Raw genomic sequence first — 21,373 nt, forward strand, 5'->3', positions numbered from 1 at the left:
AGCGAGAGAGGGAGACACAGAATCAGAAACAGGCTCCAGGCTCTGAGCCATCAGCCCAGAGCCTGACGCGGGGCTCGAACTCACGGACCGCGAGATCGTGACCTGGCTGAAGTCGGACGCTTAACCGACTGCGCCATCCAGGCGCCCCTGGATGTCTTCTTTAGAGAAGGGTCTATTCATGTCTTCTGTCCATTTCTTCACTGGATTATTTATTTTTCGGGTGTGGAGTTTGGTGAGTTCTTTACAGATTTTGGATACAAGTCCTTTGTCTGATATGTCATTTGCAAATATCTTTTCCCATTCCGTTGGTTGCCTTTTAGTTTTGTTGATTGTTTCCTTTGCAGTGCAGAATAGAATAGAGACTCCAGAATTGGACCCACAAAAGTATGGCCAACTAATCTTTGAGAAAGCAGGAAAGAATATCCAATGGAAAAAAGACAGTCTCTTTAACCAATGGTGCTGGGAGAACTGGACAACAACATGCAGAAGAATGAAACTAGACCACTTTCTTACACCATTCACAAAAATAAACTCAAAATGGATGAAGGACCTGAATGTGAGACAGGAAACCATCCAAACCCTAGAGGAGAAAGCAGGAAAAAACCCCTCTGACCTCAGCCGCAGCAATTTTTTACTTGACACATCCCCAAAGGCAAGGGAATTAAAAGCAAAAATTAACTATTGGGACCTCATGAAGATAACCTAATGTTTCAATGAACATAGTGCCCTAACATGTCAAAATCTCGGTACAACTATTCCGTAAATGAGAATAAATAACTTACTAACCTTGAGCTAGAGCATTTTGATTGAGAATATTCTGATTAATCTGTCCTTGTACACATTAATCTTTTCAGCCTAGGAAATAGCTTTGTACCAAGAGCAGAAAATCATTTTCATTTGTCAAATAATAATTATGCTGATGTCCTCTACATACCACCTTGCCTCTTCCTTGGGGTTGTGTTTGCTTATGTTAAAACATAAGCTAAGTTTTTCTGATACTACCCAGGAAGGAAGCAGTGTTGATATTATTTTTGTAGAAATAGAGAAAATGGGAATAAAGAGTTAACTCAGAAACAAAGGCCAAATTTGCAACACAGACCAGATTTCTGATTTTTTGAGAAGAATTCTAACTATGTAGTATTTTTAATAGTATAATATTTGTGTGTGGAATTGACTGAATCATGTTATCATGTGAAGAAATCAGGGAGAGGTGACCTTTGTCTATAAGCTGTATGATCCATATCTACGGAAGATTCAAGTAATATAAACTAGAAGCTCAAGTTAGTAATTTAGAAATTAGAAGAGTATTACAGCCATATCAATCTATATTAAAATAGCTGCAATTAACAATTAAATCAAATTTCCAAATGTACAATGAAATCATGTTTGATAATTTCTTCATCTCCATCAGAAATAGCTTAAGATTAAATTTCTATGATATATCCAATAGAAAACCCAACCATAAAACTTGAATTGTAATTTGAAAATGACAACAATATACTATTACTACATATCAATATTTCTTGCTTTCTTTGCCCTTTGTGCATATGGACACAACTCCATTTTTCTTTTTTTTTTTTTTTAATGTTTTATTTATTTTTGAGACAGGGAGAGACAGAGTATGAACAGGGGAGGGTCAGAGAGAGGGAGACACAGAATCTGAAACAGGCTCAAGGCTCTGAGCTGTCAGCCCAGAGCCCGACGCGGGGCTCGAACTCACGAACCATGAGATCATGACCTGAGCTGAAGTCGGCCGCTTACCGACTGAGCCACCCAGGCGCCCCGCAACTCCATTTTTCTTAAAAGGTTTTGGGTTCTCCTTTAACGTGAGAAGGAGTAAAAATTACTAGCAGAGGACAAATATGAAGCTTAAGCTTTAGTGTGAGTCTTAGACAATGGTTTCTTGGGCATAGATTGGTAACTTTGATGTAACTGCCATTTTACTTGAAAAAAATGACATACAATTTAAGGCCTATGGAAATGACTGGCTCTTATACTTGAAGACTAGCATATTCAAAACAACTTGGTAGTCAAGGCAGTAAACTCTTCAGGTTTTCAGGGGAAGTTTCTAGAATAAGGAGCCTTTCCTTGGGAGTATCTGTACCTGCTGAAGTTAACCCTACACCAAATTGTTGTTGGTGTATTTTGGTGTATGTTCAGATAATGACTTCTTAGTCACAAATCAGTGTCTATTCTGGAGCCTACTAATTATTAAACAAAACAAAACAAAAACCCAAGATGTGTGTGAACAAGCTAAAATATTTTTATTAAAACAATTAACTTCATTCTGAGAACAAAGAAAATATCCTCTCTTCTTTGGGAACTATCAATAGCATAGCTTGGATCATGTCACTAATCTGCTTAAACACACGCTTGGTGGTTTGTCTTCACTGAAAGAATAAAGGCTAAAGTGCTTGTTTTGACATTCAAATCCCATTGCAAATTGGCCCAACTTAACCTCCTTATCTTCCAATCTCTGTCCCACACAACTCATAGTCCAGCTACATTACTATTCACTTGACAACTATGCTGAAAGGCTGCCAAGGGCTGTATGTTTTGCTAGATAAATTAGAAATGGCCCCTGCATTTAAGAACACAGAATTTGATAAAAGGGGTTGGCCTAAGAAACTCATTGAAAAACAAACAAAGAAAAAAAACATTCTACCAAATACATGAAAAACATTCTAAAAATTCAGAGGAATTATTAAATATCTCCAGTGGTTTTGGGTATGGCTTTAAAGACTGATTTTAATTTCTCAACTGTAAATTGCTTTCTCATGCTTTTCTGTAGTTGACCATGATGTTCCCTTTACTGGGACTACATTTTCTTTTCATACTTCAACTTTATGGGAAAATCTTATTCATGAGGAGTTTGTGCAAGTGTCTCCTCCATTAAGCTATTTTCTCTGTAGCTTTTTTTCCACCTCTGTTAGAACGTGTCACTCCCATCACTGTGTTTCCAAAACACATTATTCATAAATTTACTACAGCACTAATCATGCTTCATTTTAACAGAAGATTTAAATGTGTGTCTTCCTACTAAAAGTGCATGATATGTTGCATTGATCAAGATCCATAAATAAGATTCTAAAAAGTGCTTTTTTAAAATAAAAGAAATAATGTCATTCTGAAAATAAATATAATTTAGGAGACTATCTTAATGTTTATTTATTTTTGAGAGAGAGAGAGAGAAACAGAGCACACGTGGGGAAGGGGCAGAGAGAGAGGGCGACACAGAGTCTGGAAGCAGGCTTCCAGGCTCTGAGCTGGCAGCACAGAGCCCCATGTGGGGCTCAAACTCGTAAACCATGAGATCATGACCTGAGCCAAAGTTGGTCACTCAACCCACTGAGCCACCCAGGCGCCCCTGTAACTTAGGAGACTATTTGAGGTCAGTTAGAAATTCTGGATAAAATACTTCTAAGAAATTTTAGTTGCTGATTGTTTTACCATAGATCCAACCAATTATATGAGTAGTTAGGTTAAAGGAAGCTAGTATCTTGAACCCAACCTCCAGGGGATCAGTTTGCTTCATTCTATTCCAACATCTCTGCATCCCAAATTCTAAATGACTTTTTTTCAATGAATGCAAAGGTCGCAACAGACTATGAGCATAAATGAGACTGTTCCACCTATAATTACTAGTATAACTAGTGATTAAGCTGTTATTTGATAAACTGTATGTTGAGACGTGCAAGGCTTTGAAGGACAATATTAAAAAAATAACGTCATATACCAATTCTATACATGAGAAACAGACACAGAGATATTTAATGTTTTATTTACATAACTTGAATATACAAAACATTATCCCTTTAAGTAACTTAGAGGTTAATTGAATGAAATATATACTATTCCACCATTATGGCATTCAGAACTTGATATTCATAGTTTCTATATTCTTGACCACTTTGAAAATCCGCAATATAATTCACTTGTGATTTATTAACTTACAAATTTGAATAGTATGAGTCACTTAGCTTTAGATAAAAGCCAGCACGAACTCATGATATTTTTCTCTTCTCATTTTTTCTCCATTCATCATTTAAGTAAACAGCTGTTGGAAAGTCACACATGCAAACATTTCTGTGGAAAAATGGGCCCTGGCACAGGCAGGATAGAAGTCCAACTTAAGATACTGAGTTTGAAGAAAAAAAAATAATAAACCCAATACATATGATACATCTTTGGTTCTTAGCCTGGGCATAATAATTTTAGATACTTTTATATGTGAATTGTCAAATTCAGTTTGATCTATCACTTGAACATAATCTGTAGTCTGGTGTGTATGGAAAGAAGAAAAGGTATTTTTTACATGGTTTCAATTAGTTCTCTAGTCACTGTAATATTTTTTACAACACAGACAACAAAATGATAGTGAAATTTAAAAGGATGTAAAGCATGGACTGCATCTACATGGTGTTATAAATGTAACTTTTAGTGACATTGTGATTCAGAGGGCATTTTATCTGCTTTGGTAAATATTTCTGCAGTTTTGATTTGGGAACTCTTTGAAGATGTGAGATATATGGCTTATGAATGCCAAGCATCAGCTCTCAAAATGTTAAGAAATAAATTAAGGCAAAGGTGGATATTCAATAAAGATTTAACATCTGGGGAGCCTGGGTGGCTCAGTCGGTTGAGCGTCCAACTTCGGCTCAGGTCATGATCTCGCGATCTGTGAGTTAGAGCCCCACATCGGGCTCTGTGCTGACAGCTCAGAGCCTGGAGCCTGCTTCGGATTCTGTGTCTCCCTCTCTCTCTGCCCCTCCCCTGTTCATGCTCTATTTCTCTCTCTGTCAAAAATAAATAAACATTAAAAAATTTTTTTAAGATGTAAGATCTTTGTGGAGTGGTGTTAGTCAAAAAATGTTCAGAGATGAACATGTTTTGAATTTTGCACTACATCAGTATTTAGCAAGTGTCTGTGGTATATAAGAACTGAAATGGCCCTCACACAGAGCACAAACCATTTGTCTTGTTCGGTCCCAAATCCCTAAAGCTTAACACAATGTAGCACAGAATGGGTGCTAAGTATTATGAAATGAATTACAGTAATTTACAATATGAGAGATACAGATAAATAAGCATATCACTCTGTTACATGATACAGATTATAACAGAATAACAAACTACCACACTGTGCCAAAAAAAAAAAAAAAAGAGAAAAAAGAAAAAAAAAAGCTTCAAAGAGGAAGAAATACTTGAGGAATACTTGAGAGAAATTTTGAGGAAAAGGAAAGAGCTTTCCAAGGGAAGAGACAAAGGGAGGAAATATTTCCTATAGCACCAAACTATAAACAGCTAAATAAATCTTTTTCTTTTTTTTTTTTTAAGTAGGAAAGATATTTCAATGTTTACTTATTTTTGAGAGATAGAGCATGAGCGGTAGGAGCAGAGAGGGAGGGAGACACAGAATCCAAAGCAGGCTCCAGGCTCTGAGCTGTCAGCACAGAGCCCAACATGGGGTGCAAACTCACGGACCTCGAGATCATGACCTGAGCTGAAGTCGGATGCTTAACCAACTGAGCCACCCAGATGCCCCATAAATAGCTACATAAATCTTGATATAAGCTGATTTGGGAAAGCATAATGGACTTAATTTGTCTGAGTTCCAGGTTCAGATTAGCTTCAGTTAGAGCCTGATTCATACTCAAAGACTGCAGTAATTCCAATCTCTTGGCTCTGCTTCCTCTAGGTTTTCTGTCATCAGTCTCCAGATAGTCCCTGACAACACCAGGCTCTTGCCATATGTTTGCTTCAAGTCTCAGTTACAGCCTCATACCCTTTCCCCAAGCTCAGAAGGCAAGCTCAGCATTCCTCATTAAAGTCCTAAGGTCCACTCTGATTGGATAAGCTTAGTCTCTCTTCTATTTTTTTAAAATGTTTATTTTAGTGAGAGAGAGAGAGTGAGAGAGAATCCCAATCAGGCTCCGTGTTGTCATCACAAGCCTAACGAGGGGCTCAATCTCACAAACTGTGAGATCATGACTTGAGCTGAAACCAAGAGTCAGATGCTTAACCCACTGAGCCACCCAGGCACCCCAAGCTTAGTCTCTCTTCCAAATTAGTAGGATACTGTATGGTCATAGGTCAAACTCTCAGAGAATTTGCTTTTATCCACCAAATCATGATTAGAATGTGACAACGGAAGGTTTCCTAAAAGAAACTAGGCTAACAGTTTCCATAAAGACGGGAAAATGTGTATTGCTGCAATTGTCACACACCACAACTGCCAAGACAGGCCTTGTGTAGTTAGTCCTAAAACCACCCTCTGAAAAAAACAAAACAAAACAAAACAGTTTCTTCACATAAGGAAGATAAAATCCACTGACATTTGCCCCCTATGGTAACCTGAATATATAGAGACAGAGTAAGTCACTAAAATCAACAACTTCTGCAGCCACAGCTTCTCAGAGGTTAGAAGAATCTTTAGCCCAGTTTCTAACCAGATGGTTAAATGTGACATCTCTCAGTGGTTGTACAAGTATAAATTTATGCCTAGGTCCTATCCCTGCATGAAATGAAAAACAGGAACATGAAGGACCCACATGGATTCCACCCTGAAATAGAACAAATCAGACAGGCTAGGCCAATCTGGGACCCCTGGAGGAGTTTCTGTAAACAGCCTAAGATTAGCCACTTCCTCCTCCTCCCCCTACAAATTAAATAAAATTTTTTCTTAGTGGGAGGAAGAGAAAATCTCAGTGTTGCCTTGGGGACACATTAAACTTCTATATGAGTCTTAGTTTTTATCTATTTTAGCTCCAAAAGGGTATAGAGCCAGGAACATTGAGAACAGAGGTTAAGGCCACAGTTTGTTAGACTTTCTTGAGTTAAGAATGATGGTTTGGCTATGGCTCCAGCCTAATGTTACCAAGGCCTTGACTTTAAAAAATGAGGAAAGCTAAAATGGGTCTCCTAGAAATAGTAAGGTGTCTGTCAACTGTTCTGGTTAACACTATTAATTTAGCAATTGAGGTCTACTATTCTTTTCATACTGAACTTACCTTTCACTATCCTACATCATGAATCTTTCACTCTAGCCAAGCAGACCTTTCCTTCTCACTTTCCTCCCCCAAACTAGAAATTTATCACCATATCACTATTGAGAACTCTTTCTACTGTAGTTGATAGAAGAGTCAGATAAAATTAGCAATATCCCATAGAGAATTCATTGGCCCAATAACTGAAATAATTGGAAAGAAATCTAACCTCAGATACAGCTTAAATTAGGGGTACAAACTATTTCATCAAAGAGTAGGAAAGGGGTTGATTCTTCAAGAAAAGTCCTGAACATTCATGTTAGAAGAAAGAGGAATGTATGCAATGGTGGCCAAATATAAACTAACAAACATATGCATACATAGACACACAAATGGATATTTTATGATAACATATTCTGTGGTCAATTTATGTCATTTCATTTCCTAGGAATGCCCTCTTCCTTTCTTTTAAACAGTCTGTCCCTTTTTAAAATTTCTTTCCTTTTCTATTCTCTTTGGGCCATATTGATCTATTTTTCTGAAAGTTCAAAACACATATCCCTTATCATTGATTTTTCCTTTGGCACACACTATAATGAATAGTTACCTCATTTTTCCCCCTGAGTGATCAGTTCCAACTTAGAAGCAACTTCTGTGTGCTCCGAGAGTTAAATTCTAAAGTTCACTGCATGAAAGACAGAAAACCCTAACCCTAAAAAATGGTATAATACAGTGTGATAGTTTTCCAGGATAGCTTAGGAATATTTAATTAATTCATCATGTGACTGCTATTAAAATTCCAATTTGACTTTCCAGAACCATCCAAAATTTTTTCCGTTCTCTAACACCTGCCACTTACACTAGAAGAAAAAAAAAAAAAACAATAAACATTGCTTCTACCTCTTGCCCTACTACTGGACCTGGGAGGTGGAAGGGAGTGCTCATTCCCAATCATTTGCAATGCCTCCCCTATTCTGGTGAAGGTACTCTGCATTAGAAACGCTGTAGTTATGCAGCTCCACGAGGTGGGTTGAGTGAGATGACATGGGGGCCAATGATGCAGAACATAATGTGATATTTGTGGGGGAGGAGGATTAAAATGGTGGCCAAGTCAGGACCCATGAGGGTGTGCATTAGAAAGAAACAGTAGGGGAAGACTAACAAAGAAATATTATGACATAGAAGCATAGAATATAAGCCCTGGAGAAGACTCTTCCTTAGCTTAACTTTCAAGAAATTAAAGACTAAAATTAAATGGACATGGACACATTTACACACGGACTATATTGCACAATTCTCCATGCAGGCTCTTCTTTTGTCCCTGGCTGCCTATTCCTTCTTCGATCACTGAATATACTAATAGTGACCACATTCATGGTAGATGAGAACATAAGTCTAAGGCTGAAAGAATGACCCTAACTATTGCTGGACACTTATGGATGAGAATGGGGCAAGAGATGCCACTGGGGTCTGGGATGTCAGGAAAAATAGGGTTGATACCAGCCACTCCCACACACGTAGACATATTAATGGCTGTATATCAAAGTACAATGTATGCATGGTACAAAACTGTATTTTGAATATTTGTGTGCTTGGTACATTGTATATATGGTTACTCAGTAAGTATTAATGTAATGAGTGAATGTCTTCTCTAACACTAGGAGCAGACACCATGTTTTAGTCTCCTTTTAATTAATTTCTAACCTTGTACAGTGTCTTACATTTTAGTAGGTCTTACATTATATTGTTGATCCATAGGTAATAAACAATGTATACATTTGAACTTCCATTAATTCCATTTATTCTCTTCATCATTTGTCGGCGATGAAATGCCCCTTTGAATTCAAATTTAAAAGAGTCTGCATATGTATTCTATTGAGCTAATAGAACTTTATAACAGCTCATCATTTAAAGGATGACTATAATAAGGATATGAGATAAACTGTTGAGAACAGTTTCATTTGGCTTCCAAGGCAAAATAAAATGGAAAAACTGACCAAGCTCTCTGTGGTTATTGTGTGGTCACCAGAAATTATGAAATATGTAGCATTTATATGTGTCAGTCAAGTGATTACCAAACTCCATGCTCTTGACTGCTATAGAACTGACCACTTCTTTAAATGCTTTTGCTTTGAGACTTTTCTACATTGTTACCTTGGAAATAGAGCCTAAATTCTGAAATATGGCTGGCGAGAGCCAAATATTCAGTGGAAAAGAAGACCTATGAAACACTGGATAGTGTTTAACTACTGTGGCATCAGATAAGATCTCTGAAGAAAACAGATAGAAGGAAATGATAATTTCTTCAATGATAAAGAAAAATAAACCAACAAATGATGAGATCAGGATTCTTATATTACCAGAGATGTTTAGACCAATACTCCCAGGTCTTTATCTTCTTGAAATTAATCATAAGTCACTCTCAGGAAAGTCTTACCTAAAAATTGTGCATTTGCAAGAATTCATTAGAAAACTCATAGTGATATGCGTATTTGTAGAACACTTCAATTTTTGAGTTGAGAAGACACAAGGGGGTAATACAGATAGGCAAAACACTGGAAACGGGAAATGGGGAAATATCTCATATGCATTAAATATGTATTCTAAGCCCTGTCCCTGTACAAGGCATTTTTTTTTTCATACATTTTCTCAATCCCATAGTCAATTCTGTAAAGTGAATACCCCATTAAGAATAGGCAAATAAATATTAAGTAACTTTCACAAGTTCTAACATCTATGTGTTTGAGTCATAGCCAGAGCTGTCCTATGGCAAAGCCCATGCCATCTCTTACATGATAACCCCTTGGAGTTAGAAGACACTTGAAGGCCTGACAATACAGGATACAGAAAATTACAGACTGACCTCTTTATCTAATTATCTGTGTAATCTTAGCCAACCTATTCATCATACTTTCTTAGCCTTGCTCTCATTTTCTCATATAAGAGAAGCTTGTGAATCTAGCTCTTCCTATCTACAAGTTAAGTCAAGTTAATCTAGATAATGCATGATTGTCTCCCATATCTCTGCCTCCTTGTTTAATGCACTATCCAATGTTCAGATAAGGCATCTCACTTTGAAAAGACTAGATAATCTCTGAAAGATGAACACAGGGAAGACATTCTTCTGCCTACTTTTATCTAGAGTGGGAACAAAATACAGAAGTTTAATTTCCAGCACATAAAATCTCCCTTTCCCAAATCTCAATGAAGTAAAGTAAAATTCCCAATTGCACCCTGAGAAGAGAACACTGTTTTGTGATGTCAGTACTAAACTAACTCACTGGATCGAGGACAAATTATTGGTCTCATCAAATGCCATGAGCACCCACTGGCATCATGGGAAATCACTAACCAGAAGCCAAATGAAACCATGGTTCTCATGAAACCAACACCTGTTTTTGTTTTTGTTTTTTCCAAGGGCTCAGAAACTTTCCTCCAGAAATGTCTCTCTTGTTAGAGAAAAGTGAAAGCCCACAGATATCTCCAGGTTAACAAGAATTTTCTTTGAAGTCTGGCATTTTATTGTAAAAACTAATCTAGGCATTTATTCTATTTCCTACCAAACCCTCCTTTTTAAAATATTAAACGTTAATGGGATAACTTATCAAATAAAATAAATGCTCCTGAAGTTTGTAACATTTATTCTCTGCATAGTCATATGTTCCTGTGGACAACTATACTTGAATTTGAGCAGTTCAGTTTGCCCTACATAGATTCTGCAATTTGCCTTAGATGGACTATAACTCACAGAATATGGTCAAATACCACATTCTAGAATACCATTCTAATATATAATCTACTGTACATAATATACTCAGAATAACAGCATTTCCTAGATACTTATTAGTTACAGGCTAAATATTTTACTGTTGTTGCTATTTAATTTAACATTCTTAACTACTTTGTGAGGTGGAGATTTGTACACCCTTATTATATGTAAGCAAATAGAGACATAGAGAGATTCACTATTTTCTGAGTCAAAGAAATCAGAACAACACAAATCACACAACTCTTAAGTATAAGAACAACCTCTGAACTCTAGCTTGACTAGGGTCTAAGCAATTACCTCTCTATTGTTGTTTATGTAGAATAACAATTTTAATTTATGTGACGATACTGGATTATTTTACAGGGTCTATTCTTAGGTAGACAACTCCTTCTATACCAACCAGTCAGTGTTCAGTTAAAATGTGTAGCTCAAAAAATTATAAAAATAAATACCCAGGGTTTTGAAGTTACTTATAACAAGTCAAATGTGAGAATATTAAATATAAGATTATATTTGTAGTCTATATATATTCTATTCATAAATTAGAACCAGAACTTTCTGTATAGAATTTTTGGAGAGCATAAACAAGTATATTTAGCTTTTGAGAACTCAAATTATAGACCAGGGAAAAGCAAAGGATGGGCAAAATGAAAGCTGAAACTTGAGAATGTGAAAGTAAGATACAAACATGGGAAATGTAGGTGGTTCATTGGTCATCTAAAAATAGGCAAAACACCACTTTCAATAATAGGATCTACCACAGCTGACTCAAGGGACAAGCAATGGTTTTTCCAACATTCTTGAAGACATGAAAAGTATCCCCATGTCATGCAGCACAGTGAGCTTTGAGAAAGCCCAACAGTAATGGGTGACACCACACACAGCCACAGGACGCTGGAGATAGGAAGCCAATGACGAATTTCCCCAGTGTGCAAATTTATATTAAGCAGTAAAACAATCAGAATTTATGATGACTTGCGGAACTTGTTGGACCCTCCTGATAGAATCTTATTTTCTTTCCCTTAAATCAAATGCTTATAAAATTAAATCAGAGAATCTTTAAAAGAGGTTCAGAGAAGGTACTCTCCAAGTCCCTTGTTTTTCAAACGAGGACACAAGTCCAGAGTGGCTTTCTTGTTTTGGATCTGCCCATTGCCTATTCTTTTGCCAATGTATCTCCTGTGGCATTCATCACACTCCAGAGTGGAAGTTCAGCAGTGACTCAAGAAGAAACCAATCAGGGCATAGGATTGGCATAGAGGGGTATCACTGTGTCTCTTTCCTGTTTACTCAGCAATTTTCAGTCTACTCCGGGGTCAGAGCAGAGGTGAAAGCTTTATAATCTCAGCAGGAGCAACAGGACTCAAGTCAGTAGCAGCTATTTCTCTCATTTCATGCCTGATAATCAGAATGTTCTATGATTTTTTTTTTCCTGAAAACTTAGTCTAAAATCTTATCAAGCTGATGTAATGATTTGTAGACTCTAGAATCTATGGTACTTTAAAGAGAATAATACTTGCAAGTTAAGTAAAGTACATTTTCTATAATTGGTTATAAAATATCAGTACCATACCTGATTTTATACTTTAAGATGAGAAGCCACCCACTACTTTATAGGGAACCCTTTGTCAACCACTTGCCAGAAAGAGCTTTATGAATAAAGATTGGCTGTATTTCACCATGCCAACCTGCAAATCTCATCATAAACATTTCACTACAATCTTTGATTTTCTGTATGAAGTGTTATATAAGCCGAGGTACTGAGGCCTATTCCAAAAACCACAGTAAAATTTTTTCATCTGCTTACAGGAAGACATAATACCAGGAGACTTTTGAGAAGAGATATGTATATATTTGTATCTATCTCTATCTCTGTCTAGCTTAGCGAACTCCACCAGGGGTTATGCAGTAGGCAATGGCCTCTTATCAATACTTCCATTAGGGCACCTTGTATGTTATCAGAAAAGCCACTTTTAAATTTATCATTTTGAATTATAATAGATGTACTCCATTCCTAGTAGAATATTTTCAGCAGGCATTTAACGAAATGATGGTTGTTGGGGTTATTTCATTTTACAACATCACATTAGCATTAACTTTTCATTTTACCACAGCAGCCAAAGTATGCATATTATATGAACCTAGATTGCTCTTCTTAAGACGGAATGAGTTGAAGGCCCCTAGGCAGAGCCATTAAAGAGATCAGAGTTATATTAAAAAATTCCACAAAGGAAGTGCAGGTTTCTATCAATTGGTCCATCTTGGTAAAGTCATATTAGAAACAAGCAATTCAGCTCCTGTGTTTATGGAGCTCTCTGCTGGTCTCTCTTTAGGGAACAGAAGAGAAGTAGAAAATATCTTTTATCCTGTGGGAGTTTATTCTTGATTTGATAAAACTGCACTGAAAGCCGAAAGCTATACTCAATATCAAACAGCAAAACAAATGAAAGATTAAATGAAGAAAATAAACATTTAACATTGATATCAATGCCACAGAAATGGATACTGAGGCATCTGACACAGGGAAAATTAATATTTTATGTAAGGGATGAGAGGTAGGGCTTTTGGAAAATTTTGATCTGAATTCATCTGAGGGTGATATGTAAATGTAAAAAAAAATAGGAAAACACTCTGTCAAGTTTATCAATGGATTAACCCTCTTACTATAAAAGCATGGTGACAAAAAAAAAGCTATAGTTAATTATAGATTGCTATGATCATAAATTATCTGGAAAAAGTGCCATAACGTAGATAATTGTAGGAAGCCCTTGCTGATCAACCAATCATGACCCTTGACAAAAGCACTGATTTTCAAACTTTAGTGTGTACGTACATAATATGAAGAATTTCTAAAATCTAGGTTCCTGGATTTTATGCATAGAGTTTACATATAGAGTCTTGGAAGGAACCCTAGAATCCTCAAGTGTTGCAAGTATACTGGGATTCTAATGCAAATGTTCCATGGGCTATGTCTGGACTTTGGGAACCAACCTGCTAAAGCACTATTCTCTAGCTGATATGTTCCTGTCCTGAATGAAATGGACAGGATGAGATAGTCACCTATTTCAATCACACAGATGGGTTTTTTCCTGACTAGCCTTAGAGCATTTAGAGCATGCATTGGAACTTCCAAATACTTCACATTTCTCACAGCTGGCAGAGAGCTGAGTACAGAGTAGACATCTAATAAATATAAATATGATGGTAGCATAATAACTATCATTAATCATGTGGCAACTGGTCATAGTTCTAAGCATCTCAAGAAGTTAGGACCTCTAATTCCTTCTAACTGAACAAAAATCCTTTTACATAATGGTCTTTTATTTTGTGATCAGAGATGGTCTTCAATTAGCTACAATTAGCTGGATGCTCATCCTCTCTCCCAAGGTCATAGAATACAATCTATTCTTTGGATTTGCATACATATGCTTAGAAGTAATGCTCTTCTTTCCTGAGACAAAGAAATAACTTTCACAAAGCCCACTTCATAAAGCCCAAATCACCCATGATGATTACTTTTTTTTTTTTTTTTTTATGCTAACCTTAGTACAGCTAGAATTTCAGCAGAGTGGTTGGTCAATTCTAGGTTCCAAGACATATCCAGGAAGATAAATATAGTTAAATGCTCAAAGGAATGCAATGACTGACTGTATGTGTGTGATCATGTGGATTGATGGGGATATGTAATGTTTACAAATATTTATATTGACTCCTCTGGCTACTCTGGATAGTGTAACACTTTTTGGAAAACATAGTATTTGAGATCATATGAGACCTTGAAAATTGCTATTTTTAAAAAAAATGTTTATTTATTTTTGAGAGACTGAGACAGACAGAGCATGAGCAGGGGAGGGGCAGGGAGAGAGGGAGACACAGAATCCGAAGCAGGCTCCAGGCTTTACGAGCCCAACATGGGCCTCGAACCCACAAACCATGAGACCATGACCTGAGCCAAAGTTGGACACTTAACCAACTGAGCAACCCAGACACCCCCAAATTGCTATTTTTAGTATAGCACAAAAGTTCATTGTCACGACTGTTATACCTTGGCCGAGTAGTATTTTCATCTGTTATCAGGAAGATATGATACCAAGAAATCTTTGAGGAAAGATATTTATTTTAGTATCAAATATAATGAACAAAACATCATGAAACCCAGCTTCTTATCTTAATTTTGGGTTACTAGTTACTGTGTGACTCTGGGTAGATCATTTCAAGTTGATCTTCAGCTATAAATAAAGGACAACAGAGAGGTTTCTTATTTGGCTCAAAATGTTGTTTTCAATCTATAATACACCAGCACTTTGCTAAGATTTGGAAATTTTTTTAACATTTATTTATTTATTTTGAGAGAGAGGGAGCATGCAAGCATGGAGGGGCAGAGAAAGAGGGAGAGAGATAAACTCAGATAGGCTCCATGCTCAGGGCACAGACTTGATGCAGGGCTCAATCTCAGGATTCAGTTCATCACCTGAATGGAAATCAAGAGTCAGAAGCTTAGTCGACTGAGCCACTCAGGTGCCCCCGGAAATGTTTTTAAGATAAGAATTTACAGAAGGAAATTTTTATGGAAATGATATAAAAGCAGGTTTTAAATAGCAAACATGGGTCAATTTCTAGTATTTAATGACAATTGCTCAAAAGTTAGGGTTAGTTTGTTAGGAACTATTTGAATTCAATACGTTTTCTAATATAGATAGGAAAAGATGATTAATACTATGAAACCATTCTGAAAATGACTCACCAACTATATAGGACTCATTCAAAATTAATATAGTCATTATTTAAAATCAGCATGTTAACACTTACTTTTCTATAGACTAAGTAGTCTTACCTGGTTTGTAAGTTATTGAAATGTCTTTTCTTACAAAGATTTCAACTCAACCATTCTAAATTGAAAATACCAACTTAGTGTGTAAATTAGTGATGTATAAATCTATACTTGAAATATGATGGACAATTATAACATTTGACTTCTTCATGCTTCAAAATATTATAAGAAGAGTAAAATGAGTTTAGGGTTCAAGTATTTGGTATTGTCAGTAAAATGGTAAATGCTGTTTTTGTTATCTTCATTATTGTCATAGTAGCAGGGTAAGGAGTGATACTGGTACTTGGGCTTGTATTCATGTAGTGGCAGTAACATTTGGAATTGGACAAAGTCTGGGTCCAAGTTCTTGGTTTATTACTTACTGAAATTTTACTGTAAAATATCACTGATACGCAGTTTCTTCATTTATAAAAATGGGAGTAAAAAATGATTTGATCTACATAATGGTCATAAAAAGTCAATGTAAAAGAACTCGATATATTAGAAATTCTTTGCATATGTTGACTTTTATTATTATTGTTTTAAATTATATGTAAACAGAGGCTTTGTCTTTACTTTTTATATTCTTGTCTTTAGCTTAATGACATTCATTGGGAATGCTCTAAATCTAATTATATTCATTAACCTTTTTTATAGTTGTCAGTGGCCTTTAAAATCAACTAATGTATTCTAGACATTGTCCAGATTAGAAAAATCATCCAGGAAGGATGTTAAAACCTTGCCCGAAGTGGCACTCCTTGTTTGTGACTAAGCGGGACCTCATCTCGACTAAATTTTTAGTGTTCTCCAATTCCTTCACTAGCGTTATGGAATTCATTTCTTTAATACCAAATAGCCAAAGCAGGTCTCACAGGATATTAGGAAATGTTCTATGTAAGAGGGTTTTAGAATCTAATAAACATACAAAATTCTAGATTAAACGAAATTATCAAACTTTTTATTTTTTTAAATTGTTTTGTAATGTTTATTTACATTTGAGAGAGAGGCAGTGTGTGAGTTGGGGCCGGGGGTGGGGGGGGAGCAAAGAGAGACAGAGACAGAATCTGAAGCAGCCTCCAGGTCTGAGTTGTCAGCACAGAGTCCAATGCGAGGGTCGAACTCACGAACCACAAAATCATGATCTGAGCCGAAGTCAGACACTTAACCAACTGAGCCACACAGGCGCCACAACAAACTTTTTAAAAGTTGAATCACATACATTCTCAAATATGTTAGACTGTGTTATGAAACTATAGAAAAAAATTAGAATATCCACTAGGACTGAAAGATTTTTGACCATCAGAAAATTTTTTTTTTCAACGTTTATTTATTTTTGGGACAGAGAGAGACAGAGCATGAACGGGGGAGGGGCAGAGAGAGAGGGAGACACAGAATCAGAAACAGGCTCCAGGCTCTGAGCCATCAGCCCAGAGCCTGACGCGGGGCTCGAACTCACGGACCGCGAGATCTTGACCTGGCTGAAGTCGGACGCTTAACCGACTGCGCCACCCAGGCGCCCCGACCATCAGAAATTTTTAACAGTGAATTAATGCCTAAGTGAATTCAGGATCACATATTGGTTAAAATGTTACTTTATCATACTGGAAGTTATATGACTACCAGTGGGACATACCTGTTTTACAAGGATAAAAAAAATTAAAACAGGTATGTCCAATTGGTAGTCATATAACTTCCAGTATGATAAAGTAACATTTTATATATATACATAAGTATGTATATATACATCTGATGATAATGATCATAATGATGAAATGTTCATAGCCTTAAAACACATTCCAGAATCCAGGGATGACATTTGTATCTTCACTACCGATTACTGATGAAATTCATTTCTGAAACATAAAGAAGCATTTTTCTTTCATGGGACTGTTTTTAATCATAATTTCCATGCAGTGTTGAGCAAAAAGAAAGAACACTAAACTCTTACAGGCAGAAAACAGATTACGAGCTCCTCAACTTCCGTCTGCCTCTGCCACCACCCATTCACACACACACACACACACACACACACACACACACACACACAACACACACTACATATGTGAATGGCTTAGGTCCAGTTACATTACTTTTCTGGGCTTTGGATTCTCCCATTTAATAAAGGTCAAGATAAATGAACTCTAACTCATAAATGTCTTATAAGAACAATTCAGACTTTGTAGGTATTATCTTTAATCATATAAGTGAAAGGTATAAATACTGTGTTTATTGACAATGGAACATATTTCTAGACATAACTGCTCATATTTTATTTTCCCATGATAGCTTTATACTTGCTTAAGTATGTTGAAAACATACTGTCAGTCCACTGAGATAAAAAGACAGAATTCCTTCCTACTTCCACTGTTATCTCATTTTCATTTTCATGTAGACACCTCAAGCACTAACTCTCAGTCATGAATATTCAATTAGTATATTTTAAATGAATGAATACAACTTGACTCAATGCTCCATAAATGCTTTAAGCGAAGGACAAATTCCACATTGATACTATTCTGTGCAATGGTTTCATCAAGCAAAAATTGTGTGGTAATTTCCACCCAGGATGTTGGCAGACAAAATCCATGTATAACTTGACTTAAACTAGTACTCCCTATGACAGAAAATACATTAAAAGATAAACTACACTTTACTATTTGGTCATTTAGTTAATCATATTTGTGACATGTGCATTATGCATAAGCACAAACAATTGTGAAAAGGCAATTACCTTTAAGAAACATAATCTAATATAAGAGAAGCCATGGACATATGTATTTACAACAACAATAAAAATAGAATGTGAACATTTTCATATATAAAACAAACTTTTAAAAGAAATTGACAGAAAATATCCCTTTATATAAAAAGTTAACCATAAGCATTTGGGAAGATGATTTTTTTTTCTCAGTGAGATCTTAATAAATAGAGGAAGGAGAAATAATTATTGGAAATTATTTTGGAAGAAAAACATGAACAGTAATTGGAAAGTGTAAATCATTCTTGTAGGATGTAGGTAGTTACATGAAACTGACAAAGTTGGAAAAAAAAAAAGATTTAGATTCTAGAGCACCAGGTTTATAACACAGGTTACACTGACTTACAGAAATCCCAAACACAAGTGGGAATAGGTCAGATTTGTGCTTAGGGAGGACTGTGTGGCTTTCAATGGGCAAGAGACTTGTTTTGGAAAGTCTTGTTTGAAGGTGAGATCAGTTAAAAGACTGTAAGGTGTATGCACTTGGGCAATGAAGACGGCCAATCTTTCAGTCCCTCGGCCAGGCAATCAGCGAGTCAAGATATAAGGAAGCCAGGCACCCTGTTGAGTACTGGCACCATAGTGGTAGACAAAGAGGTAAAGAAGACAAGTATTAAACTAACACGCATAGAAACAAGTGCTTACTTTATATTGCAACGCTAAGGAATGTTTCAGCTGGCTTAGGGGATATTGACAAAAATAAGAATGTAAGAATGATGAGGCATTTTTAGGGAGTTTAGCTTCTTTGTGTTGAATTTGAGGCACTGCCAAGGAAATTGAGGTGAAAGTGTCTTCCAGGTCCTGGGGAGGAGTTTATACCTAAGCTACAGCTGCATTTGTCAGCTGCATAAAGACAACAGTTGAATCTATTGAACAGATGTGCCAACTACAACAAAGATGACTAGAAGACAAAAAAATGGTGAAAATACGATGGGTATTTAAACCATGATTAAACTGGTAAGTACTTTACTTATGAACTTCTTTTTCCTAAGTCCACTGTACAAAAAGTTATGTTCATTGGGAATAAACTGATTTTTTCCATTTATGAAATTGTAGGTTCAATACAAGTAGGACTTTCAATCTAAGAAAGAGAAATAATACTATGGATGAAAGAAAAATTTAAAAATTTATCATATCTCCTGATTATAGAACAGCTTATACTATAAAACAAGTCGTATAACACAAAAGAATCTGTGAACAACAAATCAGCAACTGGTTGGGAGTCACATAAAACTTCTTTTCAAACATCTCAAATAAATAAATATGCCACATTTTCTTAGAAGAATCCTCTGGTTGCAAATGGAATTTGTTATTTCTACAAGGATCCCCCCACCCAGCCTTTGGACAAAGATTAACGTCCTGTAACATCCAGAACTATGAAAACTTTGTTTAACTTTTACTTTTGTCATTACACTGTCTTTTTTGTGAGGAGAGATAAACAACTAACTCAAAAGGGAATTTCCTTTAGAAGAACATTTAAAATATTTATTTATTATATGATTCTTTTCTACAAAGAACACTTAATTAATTATTGACATCTCATAGCTGTTCACTGTAAACCAAACCCACAGAATTTTTTAATGTATGCAGAATATTAGTGTATAGTACTATTTCCTGAAAACCGCAGTGCAAAAAAAATGAAAACTGTTGGATGCTGGATAAGTTATCCACCCATAGATAACAAAAAAGAAATTTTTCACATTGAATTCTATCAACATTGTCAGCTCCTATAGAATCAAAATCAGGTCACAAAATAACGTAAGTAAAAGGAATGTTCTCTTACTCTTAATGAGAAGGTAAAGAGCACATATTGTCCTTCATATAATTATATAAAAGGAAACAGAAATAAAAGAGATGAATGAAAGATGGCAGGACTTTTTTTCTGCAGTTTACAGATACAATCCCTGATTTCATCAATCATCCCAAAGAAAACTAAGATAAGCTTGAACATTCAGAAAAACAAAATCTACTTCACTATTAACATTTTTCTGTGTCCCTAATAAACTTGTTTCCTGACATTTTATTCTAGTGGGATAACCTTCTGTTCTTTTTGTAGAAAACTATTTATGTATTTTGAGGAAAAACAACTGAAGAAACTAAAATTGGGATCAGTTTTACCACCACAAAATAGGCACCATCAAGATTTATTTGTTACGTATCTGACATTAAAAAAATACAGATGTAATATAAGATACTCAAAAAAATCTAAAGTTTAGCTTACCAGTGGGGACAGAATTGGAGTGTTGAAGTTCGAATTGACTAGAATCCTCAGAGAGTTCAGTCAAACAGGTTAAAGTAAATTCTGGGTTGGAAGCATGCTCATGTCTGAAGCCTTCAGGAGAAAGATAATCCAGTTCAAACTTCACAGTTGACATTGCAAAATTCTTAAAGAGCTATGTAAGTCAAAGTTCACACTAACTGAAGTTTTAAAGATCATAGGAGACAGAAAAAAAAAATCACTGTATTATAATCAGTAGTAACTCCAGACTTTCCAGTGATTATTCATTCTCACTTGGAAATCCAAAAGAGATAAAACATGCAGAGCTGAGTCTCTAAGTTTTCTGTATTCATGCCTTTGCTAGGCAATTGACTTCAATAGGATGGATGGAATTTAGAGTTGTTCTTCTGGAAGATGTCTTGCTGCCTTAAAATGATAGCAGCACTAATTCCATCTCAGAGAGGCTTCAGGGAAAACTAAGATGGGCTAAGTGAAGACATAGGCAAGGCTGCAGAGAGATGCTTTCAGTAACGTATTGGAAGTTCTCACTCACATTTCTGTATACAAAAGATCAGCTGGGTGGGGTTAAGGAGTGTAAGAGAATGAAACTTTTTTTTCCACTGGGCAGTTCATCAGAGGAATGTTTTAATTTGGAAGGAAATTAATCCTAAGTGATATTTCCAGGGTCAGGGTTGTGAGACTATAGTTCCGATGCTTGTTGAAAGATGACTATGATTGTGGAGATTAACAGGTAAATTAAACTAAAAAGCTTCTGCACAGCAAAGAAACAATCAAGAAAATGAAAAGAGAACCTACAGAATGGAAGAAAATG

General features: G+C 35.9%; 1 protein-coding gene across 1 annotated transcript in view; it reads right to left on the minus strand.

Moving 5' to 3' along the window:
* ANO3 (anoctamin 3) overlaps positions 1-21,057 on the minus strand; it is a 422,003-nt gene extending 400,946 nt beyond the window's left edge. The window contains exon 1 of the mRNA XM_040495589.1: positions 20,545-21,057. Within this exon, the coding sequence (XP_040351523.1) occupies positions 20,545-20,698 (154 nt within the window). The 5' untranslated portion in view covers positions 20,699-21,057. The remainder of the gene's footprint in view (positions 1-20,544) is intronic.
* Positions 21,058-21,373: the final 316 nt, after the last annotated feature.

The sequence above is a fragment of the Herpailurus yagouaroundi genome, unplaced genomic scaffold, assembly GCF_014898765.1.
Source record: "Herpailurus yagouaroundi ecotype Mexico unplaced genomic scaffold, PumYag 187, whole genome shotgun sequence".
NCBI classification, from domain to species: Eukaryota; Metazoa; Chordata; class Mammalia; order Carnivora; family Felidae; genus Herpailurus; species Herpailurus yagouaroundi.